This window comes from Staurois parvus, unplaced genomic scaffold (assembly GCF_062004578.1).
Source record: "Staurois parvus isolate SC_StPar_1 unplaced genomic scaffold, SC_StPar_1.0 ptg000721l, whole genome shotgun sequence".
In the NCBI taxonomy this organism is placed as follows: domain Eukaryota; kingdom Metazoa; phylum Chordata; class Amphibia; order Anura; family Ranidae; genus Staurois; species Staurois parvus.
In genome coordinates this window covers 2,885,386-2,905,451 of record NW_028318517.1, presented here as the reverse complement: position 1 = coordinate 2,905,451, position 20,066 = coordinate 2,885,386, and the positions used below count along the sequence as shown (strand labels likewise).

Here is a 20,066-nt window from a genome sequence, read left to right as displayed (position 1 = left end):
CAGGCAGGAGGTCCGGGCACAGCAGAGGGTAATTCAGGCAGGCAAGGTAATCAGGGCCCACAGCAGAAGGTAGCTCTGGCAGGCAGGAGGTCCGGGCACAGCAGAGGGCAATTCACAGGGTAGCGATCCAGGGACTCACCAGCCAGCAGTGTACATAGCAAAGTACAGTTCCAAGCATCTCTTAGTTAAGGCTCAGGCAGGAGTAGCCCTGTCCATCATGGTTCCAGCTCTCCCAACAACGAGTCCACATGGTCCTGCAATTGTCCCCAGCTTCCTGCTAAGAAGTGGCCTGGACTGGTTTTCCCCAGCCACACAGAGCCATGCTGCCTTTGTTCTATATGGAGATACATCCCATTTCCCCTCCCCCTGTGAGGCCCAGGAACTTTAGACAACACACAAGAAAAGAATATTTCTGCTGTCCATCACAACTTTCATTCTATGTTATTACAGATAAGTGTTCAGTATTCAGTCAGAGACATATGTTCACCAATTAGCATCTGAAAGGACAGAGCAGCTTCTTACCTGGAGGTGACACCTGGATGCCAATAAAACATCACCTATGTAGCCAGACTTTGCCACCTTCTTGAACCTAATAGAATAATCCTAGTCATTTTGGCTACAAGAGTCAGCAGGAAATAGATCAGAGGAATCTATTTAATCTCTCATAAAAGCTAAAATATTAGTTGCAGAGAGATGAAAATACTTCCTTCTGATTGGACACACTGTAGGCTACATCTGCATGTAAAACAGTATTTGTAGCCTCTGTAGAATCCCAGAGAAACGCACAAAATGGTTATATGGCACCTGATTGCGACAGCTGAAAAGTGATTGGTACTGTCGCGATCGGACTGATGCGCTTGTGTCAGAAATAATTTTCCTGACTCAGTGATCCAAATCGTTTCTTGCCCATTCAAGATTGGGCACCTCAGAACACAGAACATCCTGTGGGTTGGTACAGGAACACCCCTGAGGGTTGATTGGCCAAGGGTTAAAGTCCTAATAATAAATTGAGGACCCTGAGATATGGAGGGGGTGATTTGTACGGAGTCGGTTCAATATGACTGGTGAATTGCAGACTTTCTTTGACTTCCTCCAGTCGCAGGATAAATCTTGGTAAGGTTTTATTTCTGTTTTTATTCCCTTTTATGTTATAGTCAATAGCCAATTGTGTGTCTTTTTGTATTCAATCAGAAAATTATTAAGTGACTTCTGTGCACTAAGCTCGGGCTCATATCTCCAGAGTGATTGTTGTATTGTAGTGTCTATGTGCTCGCTCTAAGTTCATTGACAATCTGTATGTAATTGCACTGCGTGTTGGCAGATAGCATGCAGATTGTAAAGTAGCAGATCTGCCAGATGGAGATCGGTGTGTGTGTGGTGGCCCAGCAGACCAGTCTGCAGACAAACTGTTGGGTGGTGGCAAGCTACTGTTTGTTGTGTGTCCGGTGTGGGGGGGGTGGACAGTGGAAGAGTGATTAACAATGGGGTTCTAGCTTGTAGGATAGCTGGAGGAATCCTAGAAAGGTGTGCCAATTGCTAGATTGCTCCCCAACCTTTGCACAAGATTGTATGTAAGATTTGTGTTTGCCTGTGTGTGGTCAGCCAGCTGGATTGGAGTGGAGTCTCCCTCTAGTGGTGACCAAAGATAGTGCAGGCTGTTAAGGTATATCACGGTCAGTCTTATATGCTCAAAGTCCCCTCATTCCCTCTTTACCCCAGTCATGGGCAGACCACACCTCAGTTAGCTAGTTACCGTGGGAGTGCATTTTATCTATGACATCACAGTGACCTCACAGTTCCTCTCCCAATGTTCCTCCATCCAGAGTCATAGAATCTTATGACATCACACTGACCTCACAGCTCCTCCTTCCAATGCCCCTCCATCCAGTGTCAGAGAATCCTATGACATCACACTGACCTCACAGTTCCTCCTCCCAATGCCCCTCCAACCAGAGTCAGAGAATCCTATGACATCACACTGACCTCCCAGTTCCTCCTCCCAATGTCCCTCCATCCAGAGTCAGAGAATCCTATGACATCACAATGACCTCACAGCTCCTCCTCCCAATGTCCCTCCATCCAGAGTCAGAGAATCCTATGACATCACACTGACCTCACAGCTCCTCCTCCCAATATCCCTCCATCCAGAGTCAGAGAATCCTATGACATCACACTGACCTCACAGCTCCTCCTTCCAATGCCCCTCCATCCAGAGTCAGAGAATCCTATGACATCACACTGACCTCACAGTTCCTCCTCCCAATGCCCCTCCAACCAGAGTCAGAGAATCCTATGACATCACACTGACCTCCCAGTTCCTCCTCCCAATGTCCCTCCATCCAGAGTCAGAGAATCCTATGACATCACAATGACCTCACAGCTCCTCCTCCCAATGTCCCTCCATCCAGAGTCAGAGAATCCTATGACATCACACTGACCTCACAGCTCCTCCCCCCAATGTCCCTTCATCTTGTCTTTTTCCCTGATGTTCTTAGGATGTGGGACCCCTTGGTATCCTCACATGTAAAGTGGGACTGTTGGTCCTGCGTTGTATGTAATGACATCAGAATGCTGCAACAAGCCTATACCCTGCGTAGTGTGGGGGTCCTGTGGGGGGGAATTATACCTCAGCCTGAAGTGGGGCTTTAATAAAATGGAGACCTGAATGGAGAGGTGAGGAGGATTCTGGGAATATCATTTGATGTGACTATTTGTGTTCAGATGTAGAGTTTTCCTCCTGTGAAGTCTGGAGATCATATGACATCACATTGCCTCCACCTCCCTCCCTGATAGAAGAGAGAAAGAAGAAGAAGATTCTAGAAGTCACCAGAGAGATCACTGAGCTGCTGACAGGAGAGGTGAGCGGTGCCGGGAATTCTGGGACATTCTCCAGTAACAGACAAGGGATGTGTCTGGATGGTGACTGTATCATTGTGTGTGTCAGGTTCCTATAAGGTGTCAGGGTGTCACTGTCTATTTCTCCATGGAGGAGTGGGAGTATTTAGAAGGACACAAGGATCTCTACAAGGACGTCATGATGGACAATCAGCCGCCCCTCACATCACCGGGTAAGAGGAGACTTTATTGTAAAGGAGAGAGCAGTACGGAGGATCCACCTAGATCCCCCATCATCTGATAAACACATAGAAACAATGGATTCAGTCAGTGTGTGTGTTTCCTACAGATGGATCCAGTCATGGGAACCCACCAGAGAGATGTCCCCGTCCTCTGTATTCCCGGGATTCCACACAGGAAGGTCACACCATCCCTCACCATCATCAGGTAGATGATGACAATTATTGGTAGTTGTGATTTATACACAGCATGTTTGTTACAATGAATGTTTTATTATATCTTTCAGAGTGGAATCCTCGGGGATGATAATATTGATGTTAAAGAAGAGTATAAAGAGGAGGATGAGGAGTATGGAGTGATGGAGGAGTTTTCAGAAGGACACAAGGATATGATGGAACCACCTAATACCAGGAACCCCCCAGAGAGATGTCCCCGTCCTCTGTATTCCCGGGATTCCACACAGGAAGGTCACACCATCCCTCACTATTACAAGGTTGGTTGGACTGAGCATCTAGAACATGAATTTGAGGAGAAAATATGTGGTTTTTTATGTGAGCTTATATTTATATATTTTTGGCGAAATTTCTCATTTTCTTGGTTTAGGGTGAAGATCTGATAGATATAAAATTTGAGGTGAAAGCAGAAGAAGAAGAGGCGTATGTGAGGGATGATCAGCAGTCTATGGAGGAGGATGGAATAACGGGGACATTTATAGAGGAGGACACTCCTACAGAGATCAGCACAGGTGGGTCATGAACACTAAATCCATTCCTCCACCTATACTGCTCACTGATTGGTCCAGAGTAGGGCGGGGACTGGGTGATATCAGCCTGTAATCCCCTGGTCACTTTCCTGAGCTGTGTTCCCCGTCCTGTATTCCTGGATTTCTCTCGGATAAATTTCCTTCTCTGTGCTGCAGACACAATTTATGTATCTAGACTGGATTTATGGAGGTTCTGGGGTTCAGCTGGCAGCAAAATGTTCATTTTCACCATAGGCATTGCTCTACCTAGGCACTTGGGGTGTGTGCTTTAAGTCTTTTACTCCATGCCCGGGTCTAGTAAGATCTCTGACAGGACAATTCTCCCAGGGTTCCTTGCTCTGTAGTCTGCTGGCTGTGCCGGGTGGAGGGATATGTCTGTAGTGTCTCAGACCCAAGTCACTGAGTGCAGTCTCAGGAGATGGGAGGCAGCGGTGTGGGATCTCTGCAACTTGTCTACAGTAAACAATTAAGCTTCCACTGATTACTGAATACCAATATTATGAGTCCTGACCCTTACACTGTATAATTTATATTGTATATTACATACTCCTGACCCCTGCACTATATACTCTATGTTGTACATTACATACTCCTGACCCCTGCACTATATACTCTATGTTGTGCATTACATACTCCTGACCCCTGCACTATATATTCTATGTTGTGCATTACATTCTCTTGACCCCTGCACTATATACTTTATGTAGTACATTGTATACTCCTGATCCCTTCACTATATACTCTGTTGTATATTACATACTTCTTTTCCTGCACTACACACTATATGTTGTACATTACATCCTCCTGACCCTTGCACTATATACTCTGTGTTGTACATGACGTACTCCTGACCCCTGCACTATATACTTTGTTGTATATTACATACTCCTGTCCCCTGCACTATATACTCTATGTTGTACATTACATACTCCTGACCCCTTCACTATATACTTTATGGTGTACATTACATAATTCTGACCCCTGCACTACATACTCTATGTTGTACATTACATACTCCTGACCCCTGCACTATATACTTTGGTGTAAATTAAATACTCCTGACCCCTGCACTATATACTCTGTGTTGTACATTCCATACTCCTGACTTCTGCTCTCCCCCTCCCCCACTGCTATATATACACATAATATGGATTCTCTGTTCTTACACCCATTTCCTCCCAGCTGTACATTTTATATCGGATGATGTGATTGGAGCACAGACTTTTACATGGTGATAATAATGTGATAACATCCTCCAACTTTGGACCCTTAAACAGAAAGTGATAATGAGGGAGGAGTCAATACCCCAATGATGGTGGTCTTCAGGATCAGTCCAGTCTTCATCTTGGTTGTTCTCCCCCCATCCTCACTCTCTGACCTCTGGTGGGGCTCAGCCCCGCTGTTCTTCATGACTAAATCATGGACTAAATAAGGAAGTGCAGTACTTCTTGTGTTGGGAAGATGGCGATGAGTGATAGAGGGGGTGGGGACCCTCGTCCTATAATCCCCTCATCACTGTCCCTCCTATAAAAGACAGTTCTGGTTGTTTCCTCACTCTCTGACTAAGGTCCAGGAATAAAGAAATGACCAGGTAGGAGATCAGAGGAGCCATTTCCTAGTTCCCTTGAGGGTGGAATTGTAAGCTCCTCAGAGACCAAGCTGCCTGATGTGGGCGGAGTCCTGGTTTGGGGGAACCAATCAGCTCCTGTCTAGTAATCCTCTTTGTCTTTGTATTTTAGTCCATGGCCGGGAGATGAGGAAAACCTCCGAGGATTGTCTCACTTTGTCTCCAGACTGGAAAGTAGAAGATGAGGACATCACACAGTATAGTCCAGGAGAAAACCCGGCTCCCTCCAATGTCCATCCGGCACCACCCAGTGTAGATGGACCATCGGATTCCTCATATACTGAGGAACCTAAGACTGTGCGGGACCGGGCCGGCCTTTCAACAGGGAAGAGCTTCTCCTGTACTGAGTGCGGCAAGAGGATCTGTTCTACATACCATGTTAATGTGCATAAAAGATCTCACACGGGAGAGAAACCGTATTTCTGTCCTGAGTGTGGGAAAAGTTTTTCACAGAAGTTCAATCTTTACACACATCAGAGATCTCACACGGGGGAGAAGCCATATTCTTGTCCTGAGTGTGGGAAATGTTTTTCACAGAAGTTCAATCTTTACACACATCAGAGATCTCACACGGGGGAGAAGCCGTATTCTTGTCCTGAGTGCGGCAAATGTTTTTCAGATAAGTCCAGTCTTTACAGACATCAGAGATATCACACGGGGGAGAAGCCATATTCCTGTCCTGAGTGCGGCAAATGTTTTTCAGTGAAGTCCAATCTTTACACACATCAGAGATCTCACACGGGCGAGAAGCCATATTCCTGTCCTGAATGCGGGAAATGTTTTTCAGAGAAGTCTAGTCTTCACAAACATCAGAGATCTCACACAGGGGAGAAGCCGTATTCCTGTCATGAGTGCGGAAAATGTTTTTCACAGACATCCAATCTTTATAAACATCAGAGATCTCACATGGGGAGAAGACACTTTCCTGTCCTGAGTGAGGAAAATGTTCCTCACTGAAGTCCTGTCTTCCTGTACATCAGGGATCCCACACAACCCTGGAGGTGTATTAGTGCCTTGAGTGCGGAAAATGTCTTTTAGATGAATGTTGCTGGACATCCCAGCTCTCATGTGGGGAAGAAGCACACCCTGATATACACCTCAGATATACTCCATGGCTGATCTTCATCATGGAAGAAACAGTTGATAAGGAGATGAGAGGCCCCCAAAGACATGGATGAAGTGCAGTAAATGTCGGGGTGCAGAGTGGTCAGTAGATCCTGGAAATGAAGGACACAACTTCAGCCCTTCTTGGGTGTCGGAGTTGCGTTTCCTGATAATGATATAGCGGGTTACAGAGCTAGAAGCCGGGAGAGCCCAGATCTCGTTATCGGGGAACTTTACACAGACAACAAGAACTTCTGAAGTTGATGTCCTTCATTTCAAGGCTCTACAGAACAGTGGTGACCCCGAAGCGTCTCTCTGTCTTCAGTCCATCCTTCTCCCATCCCCCAACAGGAGGTAAGGAGAACTCCGCCCCAAACTAAGGGGGAACTTTCGTCTCATTATTTCCCTTTGCTTCTGTGTGGGTTTGGGTGGTTGGAGGAGTGCGGCACGAGAGGGAACACAGCTTGTTGTTCTATGTCTACATATGGGGTCTGGGTAGAGGGGATCCACCGGAAAATATTTCTACTCTTTGATTTTCTGCAAATCGTTTCTGTTTTCACTTTGAAGGGCGATATTATGTGTGGTTTGTAAAAGGGATTGGCCCAATAGATACCGCCCCACTTAGAGAATAGATGAACTAATATGACCAGCATTCATTCAGCCATGTCACATGTTGGTCTTTTCATAAAGTGATTTCCTATGATCATTGTCTCCATCTAGTGGCCATAATGTGGTATGGAACTGTTTTTCCTGATTGAGGCATTTTGGAAGTAATACCTCATTATGGCCACTAGAGTGAGGGGTGGTGTCATGCAATTACCGGAGATCACCTCCCCCAACATGTTATTAGTGTACTATGTGAGGGGCGGTGTCATACAAATACCAGAGATCACCTCCCCCAACATATTATTAGTGTGCTATGTGAGGGGCGGTGTCATACAAATACCGGAGATCACCCCCCTAACATATTATTAGTGTGCTATGTGAGGGGCGGTGTCATACAAATACCGGAGATCACACCCCCCAACATATTATTAGTGTGCTATGTGAGGGGCGGTGTCATACAAATACCGGAGATCACACCCCCCCAACATATTATTAGTGTACTATGTGAGGGGCGGTGTCATACAAATACCGGAGATCACCCCCCCAACATATTATTAGTGTGCTATGTGAGGGGCGGTGTCATACAAATACCGGAGATCACAATATTATTAGTGTACTATGTGAGGAGGGGTGTCATACAAATACCGGAGATCACCCCCCCAACATATTATTAGTGTGCTATGTGAGGGGCGGTGTCATACAAATACCGGAGATCACACCTCCCAACATATTATTAGTGTGCTATGTGAGGGGCGGTGTCATACAAATACCGGAGATCACACCCCCCAACATATTATTAGTGTACTATGTGAGGGGCGGTGTCATACAAATACCGGAGATCACACCCCCAACATATTATTAGTGTACTATGTGAGGGGGGGTGTCATACAAATACCGGAGATCACACCCCCAACATATTATTAGTGTGCTATGTGAGGGGCGGTGTCATACAAATACCGGAGATCACAATATTATTAGTGTACTATGTGAGGAGGGGTGTCATACAAATACCGGAGATCACCCCCCCCAACATATTATTAGTGTGCTATGTGAGGGGCGGTGTCATACAAATACCGGAGATCACCCCCCCAACATATTATTAGTGTGCTATGTGAGGGGCGGTGTCATACAAATACCGGAGATCACACCCCCCAACATATTATTAGTGTGCTATGTGAGGGGCGGTGTCATACAAATACCGGAGATCACACCCCCCAACATATTATTAGTGTACTATGTGAGGGGGGGTGTCATACAAATACCGGAGATCACAAACCCCCAACATATTATTAGTGTACTATGTGAGGGGCGGTGTCATACAAATACCGGAGATCACACCCCCCAACATATTATTAGTGTGCTATGTGAGGGGCGGTGTCATACAAATACCGGAGATCACACCCCCCAACATATTATTAGTGTACTATGTGAGGGGGGGTGTCATACAAATACCGGAGATCACAAACCCCCAACATATTATTAGTGTACTATGTGAGGGGCGGTGTCATACAAATACCGGAGATCACACCTCCCAACATATTATTAGTGTGCTATGTGAGGGGCGGTGTCATACAAATACCGGAGATCACACCCCCCAACATATTATTAGTGTACTATGTGAGGGGCGGTGTCATACAAATACCGGAGATCACACCCCCCAACATATTATTAGTGTACTATGTGAGGGGCGGTGTCATACAAATACCGGAGATCACACCCCCAACATATTATTAGTGTACTATGTGAGGGGGGGTGTCATACAAATACCGGAGATCACACCCCCAACATATTATTAGTGTACTATGTGAGGGGGGGTGTCATACAAATACCGGAGATCACACCCCCAACATATTATTAGTGTACTATGTGAGGGGGGGTGTCATACAAATACCGGAGATCACACCCCCAACATATTATTAGTGTACTATGTGAGGGGCGGTGTCATACAAATACCGGAGATCACACCCCCAACATATTATTAGTGTACTATGTGAGGGGGGGTGTCATACAAATACCGGAGATCACACCCCCAACATATTATTAGTGTACTATGTGAGGGGCGGTGTCATACAAAGACCGGAGATCACACCCCCAACATATTATTAGTGTACTATGTGAGGGGGGGTGTCATACAAATACCGGAGATCACACCCCCCAACATATTATTAGTGTACTATGTGAGGGGCGGTGTCATACAAATACCGGAGATCACACCCCCCAACATATTATTAGTGTACTATGTGAGGGGGGTGTCATACAAATACCGGAGATCACACCCCCCCGACATATTATTAGTGTGCTATGTGAGGGGGGGTGTCATACAAATACCGGAGATCACACCCCCCCAACATATTATTAGTGTGCTATGTGAGGGGGGGTGTCATACAAATACCGGAGATCACTCTCATACATTTATGAGTTGAAGAACATAAATAAATAAAACCATATCATTAATCCAACCATTGATAGAAAACCCAAAATTCCTCATTTGGCCTTTAGATGGCGCTAAGTATCATAGTAATCAGCACCACCTAGTGTACAAGGGCAACATGTTTCATTTGAAATCAATGGGAAATATTCATCCAGCTCAGCAAATAGACGCCTAACATTCACCATTCCCCATTCACACAGGAGGAATGGACATGAACTCTCACTGAGGGAATTGCTATACAAACATTCTATGAATAGACCCCCAAATGTCAGGAGACGTTTCTATAAAGACGGGAAGTATGGAGCAGAGAAATGAAGAGACCTCCCAGCAATGTTATTACCAGGCTGCAGCTAGGGGGAGCTCTAATGTCACCCCAGCAGAGGGATCCCATCTAGCCCACATTAACCCTCTCACTGCCAGAGCTGTTTCTGCATGATTTTGCACACATGGGAAAATGTAGATTTTGGTCCTGAAGATGAGAGAAACCCCCAAACATCTATTCTGTGACATCAGAGGCCCTGGAGAATAAAATGGTGGTGATTGTTAAGGTGTTCCCCATACACAGATTCCCCTTCATATCCGCCTTTATTTCCTCCTTTCCCCCATTTTCTATGTTGGGATCTTTTCTACAATACTTTGTTATAATAATGGAACACGTTGTGTATTGTATTGTACACCAATAATAATGACTCCGCCCCCACATTCCAGACAAGGGATCTTCCTGACCAATCAGATTCCTTCCTTTGTTATTTCCTGATTCTATGATTACAATCTTGTTAAAAATATAATTACAATAAAAAGTTTATTGAATGAAAAAACAAAATTGTGTTGTGAGTGACAAACGTCTTCATCATAAATTGTTCATAGATGACACATTGAGAGCCTTCCCAGGTCATCAGCATAGAGTGCAGTGGTCAGGAGTGTGTCCTATACAGCCCTGTGTATAGAGTGCAGTGGTCAGGAACATGTCCTATACAGCCCTGTGTATAGAGTGCAGTGGTCAGGAACATGTCCTATACAGCCCTGTGTATAGAGTGCAGTGGTCAGGAACATGTCCTATACAGCCCTGTGTACAGAGTGCAGTGGTCAGGAGTATGTCATATACAGCCCTGTGTATAGAGTGCAGTGGTCAGGAGTATGTCATATACAGCCCTGTGTATAGAGTGCAGTGGTCAGGAGTATGTCATATACATCCCTGTGTATAGAGTGCAGTGGTCAGGAACATGTCATATACAGCCCTGTGTATAGAGTGCAGTGGTCAGGAGTATGTCATATACAGCCTTGTGTATAGAGTGCAGTGGTCAGGAGTATGTCATATACAGCCCTGTGTACAGATTGCAGTGGTCAGGAGTATGTCATATACAGCCCTGTGTATAGAGTGCAGTGGTCAGGGTTATATCTTAGGCCTGCGTACAGAGTACAGTGGTCAGGAGTATATCTTAGGCCTGATTACAGAGTGCAGTGGTCAGGAACATGTCCTATACATGCCCTGTGTATAGAGTGCAGTGTTCAGAAGTATATCATAAGCAGCTCTGTGTACAGAGTACAGTGGTCAGGAGTATATCTTAGGCCTCTGTGTCGAGTGCAATGGTCAGGAGTATATCATATACCGCCCTGTGTTCAGAGTGCAGTGGTCAGGAACATGTCATATACTTATATGTTAGGTCCATATACAGAGTGCAGTGGTCAGGAGTATATCTTAGGCCTCTGTGTTGAGTGCAATGGTCAGGAGTATGTCATATACTGCCCTGTGTACAGAGTGCAGTGGTCAGGAGTATATCATATACAGCCCTGAGTACAGAGTGCACTGGTCAGGATTATATCTTAGGCCTGTGTACAGAGCGCAGTGGTCAGGAGTATGTCATATACAGCCCTGTGTACAGAGTGCAGTGGTCAGGAGTATATCATATACAGCCCTGTGTACAGAGTGCAGTGGTCAGGATTATATCTTAGGCCTGTGTACAGAGTGCAGTGGTCAGGAGTATATCATATACAGTCCTGTGTACAGAGCGCAGTGGTCAGGAGTATATCTTAGGCCTGTGTACAGAGCGCAGTGGTCAGGAGTATATCTTAGGCCTGTGTGCAGAGCGCAGTGGTCAGGAGTATGTCATATACTGCCCAGCATGCATAGTACAATGGTCAGGATTTTGTGGTATACAGCCCGGTATACAGAGTACACTGGTGAGGAATATAAACCCTTGTAAGGAATGCAGGTATCCAGCGACAGCCGGGATGACCAGATCGGTGGGCTATGCCTAAGAAATGTGGAATAAGATGAGTAGGAGGAGTGTGATTACAGGGGGTGTAAAGTCAGGAGGTTTGTTACCTCCATGCATTCTATATATGAAGGTAAATACCCTTCTCTGTACAGCAGCCCCCCCAATACTCACCTGAGCCCCATCCTGATCCAGCAATGTGCACAAGATCCTTGGCAGTCTGGGGACTCTCCCTCCTCATTGGCTGAGACAAGAGCAGGGGCCATTGGCTCCTGCTGCTGTCAATCACAGCCAATGAGGAGGGAGAGGGGACTCTGTGGAGACACAGAGCAGCGACTCGCTCCCGAGCCTGCTTGGATGCCCCCATAACAAGCTGCTTGTTGTGGGGGCACTCAACAGGAGAAGATACCAGGAGCGCATGTGGGGAACCCAAGAAGAGGAGGATCCAGGCTGCTCTGTACAAACCCATCACACACAGCAGTAAGTATGACATGTTTGTTTTAAAAGAAAAAAAATGTTGCCTTTACAATCGCTTTAAGTGGAGTTTACTAATGGACACGACACCCTCCGACACCCACAGATCATAAACAAAGCAAAAGTGACAGCAAATAACCAACCCAACAACCTGACTATAATACATTGTGTACAATGGAGGGAAGCTGACATACACCGGGTAGGACTGGGACTGGGAATCAGGGGAGCAGAGATGGGGGAACAGGATGCAAGAAAACCAGAATCAGGGGAAAGTATACAAGATACAGGACGCAGGATCCAGCAGGGAAGCGGCTCACAGGAAGAACTCTGAGGCACTGATGAAAACTATGGGGGGGATTATATACATTCCCAGCAGCCAGCATCAGGTGGAGCCTCATTACTGACATCTTCTGTCTGCTGTGAGACACAGCAATGTCTTATCTCTACTTCCAATTGACTCACCTCTCACCCAGAGCATCCTGTCTGTACCTGACATCACTTCCTGTCTATACCTGACATGACTTCCTGTCTATACCTGACATGACTTCCAGTCTATACCTGACATCACTTCCTGTCTACCTGACGTCTCTTACCATCTGTACTTGACATCACTTCCTGTCTGTACCTGACATCACTTCTTGTCTGTACCTGACATCACTTCCTGTCTGTACCTGACATCACTTCCTCTCTGGGTAGAAGGGAGATCACGTGGTGGAGCTCAGAGGAATTGCAGCTCCAAGAAATGTCTTAAAGTTTGAATCTTGTTGTTTCCAAGTGTTCATGTCCATGTCTGGCAGGTTCCAGGACTCTTCAGAGTGACAGTGAGGTGATGACAGCGGAACACTCTCTGGGTTCCATCACCAGGCACTGCAATTATACCCGACTGCTGGGAGCCGGCATCTCCTTTCCTATAGTGAAAGTATAATTGTGACATCAGCAGAGATGTAGTGGGAGGGTGGGATCAGGTAAGTACCACCACTGACCACCAATGCTGGGCTGGGTGTACACTTTGTTCTCACTGACACCAACAATGGGGCTTATTTTATCTCACTGACACCAATGATGGATGTCAAGGAAATCATGCCCACGATGACTGTGTAACTGGAGTGAGATCCATGATTGGTGGAGAATGAATGAGGGTGGAGCTTTCTCTGAATTCTCTAGAATTCTCATCTGTTGATAATAGATGGACTGATCTGAATTCTGTGTGAAATATATCTGGTTGTTAATGATTGGCTGGAAATCAGGCGGTCACACCCCTAACCGATGACTCCTCATCTGTCGGCAGGTTTCCCCACTGACAGCTGAATGTCCACAAAAGAATTGTCAGCAATTACAAATTGTGGAAAACCCCTCAGAATGTCTCTGAGAAGAAATGATATTTTATCTTCTCTCCAACTCAGACTATATTTGTCTTAGACGTAAGAGGCCCAAAATCCCGAGTCCCTGTCAGGTCTGAGCTCCAGCCGGATACAATCACCTTCTCCACTCACATAGTTTGCTTTTGTAAATGAAGTGAGTACAGAATTGAGGAAAGCGAGGACACCCGGCAACAATGGGATTCTGTCCAATCTCCTGCACCCGGAGCAAATGAACAACATGTACCAGCCTTCCCAGCCCCATCAATGTACACTGTGGAGGCATCTTGTATGTAGACTCTGGATTCAACAAACCAGCAGCCTGGCCATTCAGGAACGTACCATTGTTCAGTTCTGGGGGAGGACAAACATCTCTCATGGAAAGGAGCTCTGGGGAGTCAACAGACCAATCTTTCATCTATACATGTTTCCATCTATCCACATCACTCCATTCTTTTTCTGGACAAAACCATTATAAATATCAGCGACAGATTTACAAATCTAGGATTTTACAATGAGAACACAATGTCACAAGGGATCTATAAAAGATTTTATCCGGACACAAGATCCCATTGTAAGAAAGGAGTTCTGAATATGAACAGCGACTGTTATGTGGGATCCCATTATATTCAGTGCGGGGAAATGTATCTTTTATATTTTACTGAAACCTTAGATAATAAATTACATTTATGTCCCAGAAATTAACTTTACTGTATTTTTAACTGAAATTGTACCTTTCATAAATCATTGCACTAATATTGTGTAAAATAATAAAACTCATAAAACATCAGAACTACTAAAATGTATCCTCTAGTGTGTCTGCTGTTGTGAAGAAATATATATAATATTTGGGTGTTTTAAGTAATTTTAAGGTATAAATGGTTTTTAAAACATGTAAACAAAAAAATTAAAAATGTCTCCAGGACTCCATGGACCCCTTCATTCCACACAGTCTCCAGGAACTGGGAAACCACAGAGAAACCAAGTGCCCCCCGACTTCCTCTCCAGGCTGGGATGTCCCCCTGGTTGGGTGCCCCCTACAGTAGAAAACAGACTGCACGGCCTACATCTTCTTTATGCTTTGTCTGATCAGGATGGCGGTCATTTCTCCCTGAACACGGAGCGCCCTAAACACGAGGTAAACGTGGTGCAGCATTGAGCCCCGTCCAGCTGTAGTGTAGACTTTGACAGGCTGCAGGCAGCGGGGCTGGACGCTGTACCTGTGCCTACCAGGTGTATTATAATGCCAGCATTGCACCCACAAGGGCTGGACCCCCCATGTACAAGGGGTCTAAGAGATACCATCAGCTGGTGTCCCATTCCACCAGACCCCTATAACTGGAAGAGGACATATTTGGGGGGATGTGTTGTAGAAGAACCCAGACCACGGTATTGTGCGATGAAATTATAATTCAACTTTATTAATCATATATATGTGACACTTTAACAACAGAAGGAAAGAGATAAATCGGTTACATTTCAAGGATCTATTTATACCATTTATATCATCTATGCTAAGAAACTCATTAACACAAGCCACACCCCTCATTAATACCAGCCCCGCCCACTTATGTGACCCTGTAAACATCCAAATCCCTGTAAATTCCCAGAAGACACTTTCATCTTTTATCCATAACAAGCTGATTGGGTACAAGAGAACCCGGAGCCCCTCCTGCTCATTCCCACACAAGTCCATGTCACCATCTACAAGGTGAGAGGACCTGATGGAGAACAAGACCAGGACCACCAGGACCATCGCCTGACTGAAGCCATGCTCACATTTCTTTCTAATGCTGCTTCTATGGTCTACTCAGATACGGATTTAGCAGATGTACATTAGTGGAACCCTTTCTCTCCGGCCAATGTAAGGTTTCCATCAGCAGCAGCACGGCCTTATAGCTACAGCACCCGGGGGTTGTCTACATTTGTTAGGCCAACTGTCAGATTTCTGGTGGAAGTGATTCAGCCGCACTGAAGGTCCTCCCCCCACCATGTATACCGGGCTCAACTGTCCCTCCTGCAAGCCCAAGACAGGCATGGTGGGTGTCAGTGGTGAGGGCAGAAGGAGATCAGCAAACATCTGATCTCTGATCTCCCCTTCAGTGAATGAATGTGGGAGGTGGGAGATTATGTCATTTCTGGGTTCAGCGCTGTCATTCTCCAGTCACTATGGTTTGGGAAGGAGCTGATTAGGCATGATCTGTGCTTGACCATCTTTCTTGGGGTACAGAGGTGACATTAGGGTTCTAGTAATGTTCTGATGTCTCTTTAAAGAGACTGAAAAAAGAGCTGAAAAAAATTAAAGTAACACTATAAAAATAAAAACCCACAAAACAAATCACACGACACATTTTACATATCATTGCACAAGTGAGAGTGAGAACAATCATTCTGAGGCCATCGTTCACGGATAACTATCTGAACTGATAACCTATAAAGGCTCTTAAAGCGTCACCTTTGAACAATTTTTGGTTCTGAAGTTTGTCACCATTTCACAAGTACACACAATTTGTAAAGTTTGACATGTTTGGTATCTATATACTTGATGCCAACCCCATATTTTATATTTCACCAAACAAATTGGGTCATATATTGTGTTCTTTGTGCACTAACATTATCTTTAGTGTTTTTTACAGAAAATATGTATTTGATAAACAGCTGTACTAATATTCTGTGACATGAAAAATGGCAACTACCACCATTATATTCTCCAGTCTCTGCTTTCAGATAATAAAAGAAATGTTTGGGGGTTTAACTAATCATATGGCCTAAAATGTGAATTTAACTAAAAACAAAAGCAAAATAAACTCTGGCAGTGAAAGAAAATACAGCAATATATAACATTTCAAAATCAAAACTATGGTAGAAAATAATGGCTTAAGAAGCAAACCCACCATATTACTCAACCAGGTTCCAACTAAACCCACCCAAAACATTGGATCCCACCTCCTCCCACCCAGGTTCCTGTTGGAACTCCTTTACCTTGTGTAGATATCCCCTTCTGAGATCCTCATTATCTAATATAAACGTACAACACTCTCCATCTGACACCATTTGTAGACTCCACCTTGGTCTGCCAAGAGATAGTCAGCTGCCATGCAGTTCTGTGACACCACCTTAGGTGGTGGAGCCACTTCTGCTGTCAGATCTGCTATAACATCAATGGTGTCATTGGTTACCTGATCCATGACTCCAGTACATCGGTTCATCTTACTTATCTTAGATTCCCCATCCCGTCTATGAAGGGCTCACTGCATAAAGCATCTCCAATCCAGAGAAAATGTTTCTTCTCACTGGAAGGCCAGGGGAGTATTGGGAGAAATTGAGGCTTTCCCTTACAGATATGGGGGGGAGGGGCAACATAACCTAAAGTACAGCTATGGGTGGAATTGAAGGGAAGACATTTTAGGGTGCTCCTTCCACACAAGAAGCAAATGTTATCTGGAAGGACTAGGAATCCATTGGACCAATGGGGATTAAACATTCTGCAATTACATTGAGAAACCATGAAATGTTACTGCCTGTGATTCGCTCTCCTATTGTTAGTGAAGTAAGTGAGACTCTCTTTGTTGGTGTCATTAATGGAAAGAAACCATGAAATGTTACTGGCCTGTGATTGGCTCTCCTATTGTTAGTGAAGTAAGTGAGACTCTCTTTGTTGGTGTCATTAATGGAAAGAAATCATGAAATGTTACTGGCCTGTGATTGACTCTCCTATTGTTAGAGCAGCAAGTAAGACTCCCCTTGTCAGTGTCATTAATGGAATTTCAGAAACCATGTAAAATGTTTCTTCCAAATCCAAAAAGTTGACCCCCTTGGGAAAGTACCCATCCTACTATTCCTGATATGAGTTTGTAGTCCCTGCTATACAGGAAACATGTGGGCAATCATTTACACCTTTTACAGCAGGACAGTAAATATCAGAACACAATTCAAACATCAGACCAACAACAGGAAGTCTGCTAACTGAATGTGTAATGCAATCTGTCATTAGCATTTCCAGAGTTCCCTCTGCAACATAGTTGTATCAGTTGTTGGTCCTGTCTGTAGATCTGTTATTTCCCACCTTCTGTAACAGGGTGACAACCCTGATCATTCTGCAGGAACATTACACAGCAGCGTTGTCACCCTGTACAGGGAAGTCTTAGATTATAAGTAAGACACACAACAAGTAAAGTCCAACTCCAGCTAATGCTTCTACAGCAGTTACAGCAACAGGATTTCTATAAGGTTCAACCCACCATATGAATGGAAGATGACAGTTGTAAGCACCCCCAGCAGTGTTATATGGTGTTTCCCAACCCCCCTAACTTTCATTTTTGCCAAATAGCTTGGCCTTCTACAGGAAGCAGAAAAAATCAGATCTACTGAGAGGGTCAACAGGTAATAAAACTATTACAAGGGGAGACTTGGAAAAACATAAAACGTTTATGCTAATGACAGATTGCACCATTTATGTAATTATTGATTTTGCCCATTGTTACACTTTAGTGTCGATGTCTTAGCATTTCCAGGAATAATTAGTGCTCTTTGCACACTTTGCCCCAAAAAGGGACCCGTTCATTCAGAGTCATTAAGGTGAACCCCAATAAGAGGAATTTCAGTCTCCCAGAAGAAGTGGTAGGAATATGACCGCACACTTAGCACTTTGTAAGTTCAGATCTCTTGCAGTTGTACCGTGTGAATAGTTTATGGAGATGAGCAATAGCTGGACAAAAAAAAAAAAGATAACAAGGACATCCAATCTTCACCTGATAGAATCCCTTTTGAGAAAACAAGATGAAACATAAGTGGCCAGCTGGGATTAGGTGATACTGTTGAATATGTCCCCTAAAACAGCATTAACTCAGTGTTGGAAGGCCTACACCAGCTTAAGAAGTTACTCTCTAACCAAACAGAGACCTCTATCTGGCTGGTATCTCAGCTACAGACCTGCCTGCAAAGATGTCATCCATGAGAGGAGATGGAACATGGAAAGGAGGCATTGATCATGGGAGAGGAGGTGGAACATGTAATGGGAGGTGTGGACAAGGTGGGCTTAGCTGGAGCCCTCAAGCCTAGCTTATGATGTATCAATTCTCAAAAGAACCTGGAATGGACTCTCCTAATGAGGTTTCAGAGGCGTGGCAAGAAGCCATTGGACCCATCCTAGACTCTGGTACTGAGGCAATGTTGGTCATGTATTGGTTGGTCAGATTCTGGCAATGAAGAAAACACATGGGAACATAGCTCAGTTAGTGAATGATGAAAATGCATTACATGTTCAGTCAATGCTCCATAAAAAAGGATAAAGATGAGAATGATGAGGAAAACAGTTCAGTCATTGCTGCTTATCTGAAGAAATGTCCAAAGGTGAAATATTCACAGGCCTTCTAGGTGTGTTTCTGATGGACATAATCACTAAACCCAATGAATCCGATCATTAGAGTCCTGTTTGTTCAAAGTTTTTTTTTTAAGTAGCATCATGTCTTCCCTAGTTTGTGGGAAGACATTGGGCCTGTAAACCTAATGGGACAGCTGCAACTTTTTTAATATTGCCCCTTCTTCTGGAGTTTCCTCTATGCACCTCAAGCTTGTGAATCCTCTGGTGACAGATTAGCCCGGCATTACCTGTAAAAGCTTTGCCACATTCTGAACATTGATATGGCTTCTCTCCAGTATGAACCCTCTCATGTATGACAAGGTTTTCTCTCCATTTAAAAGTTTTATCACATTCAGAACAATGATATGGCTTCTCTCCAGTGTGAATCCTCTGGTGTGCTATGAGAACTGACTTCTGTGTAAAAGTTTTATCACATTCAGAACACTGATGTGGTTTCTCTCCAGTGTGGATCCTCTGGTGTGTGATAAGATCTGATTTATGTGTAAAAGCTTTGTCACATTCAGAACACTGATATGGCTTCTCTCCAGTGTGAACCCTTTGGTGTATGATAAGATATGACTTCCATGTAAAAGTTTTGTCACATTCAGAACACTGATATGGCTTCTCTCCAGTGTGAACCCTCTGGTGTATGATAAGATATGACTTCTGTGTAAAAGCTTTGTCACATTCAGAACATTGATATGGCTTCTCTCCAGTGTGCATCCTCCGGTGTATGATAAGATGTGACTTCTGTGTAAAAGCTTTGTCACATTCAGAACACTGATATGACTTCTCTCCAGTGTGAATCCTCTGGTGTATGAAAAGATTTGACTTCCGTGTAAAAGCTTTGTCACACTCAGAACACTGATATGGCTTCTCCCCAGTGTGGATCCTCTGGTGTGTGATAAGATCTGACTTCCATGTAAAAGCTTTGTCACATTCAGAACACTGATATGAGTTCTCTACAGTGTGAACCTTCTGGTGTCTGATAAGATGTGACTTCCTTGTAAAAGCTTTGTCACATTCAGAACACTGATATGGCTTCTCTCC

The 20,066-nt window shown here is 44.5% G+C and overlaps 2 protein-coding genes across 2 annotated transcripts in view; both read right to left on the bottom strand.

Annotated features, from left to right (window-relative positions):
- The window catches only part of LOC149445436 (uncharacterized), a 194,079-nt gene that overhangs the window by 65,814 nt on the left and 108,199 nt on the right, over positions 1–20,066 (bottom strand). The window lies entirely within an intron of this gene.
- On the bottom strand, positions 19,128–19,740 carry LOC149445437 (uncharacterized). The gene has a single exon (XM_089653820.1). The coding sequence runs from the start codon at positions 19,737–19,739 to the stop codon at positions 19,128–19,130; it is 612 nt and encodes a 203-aa protein (XP_089509946.1). The 5' UTR covers position 19,740.

What these genes read in the sequence shown, in the direction of transcription:
- LOC149445437 (XM_089653820.1), bottom strand. Translation starts at nt 19,739, where the DNA reads ATGCACACTGGAGAGAAGCCATATCAATGTTCTGAATGTGACAAAGCT.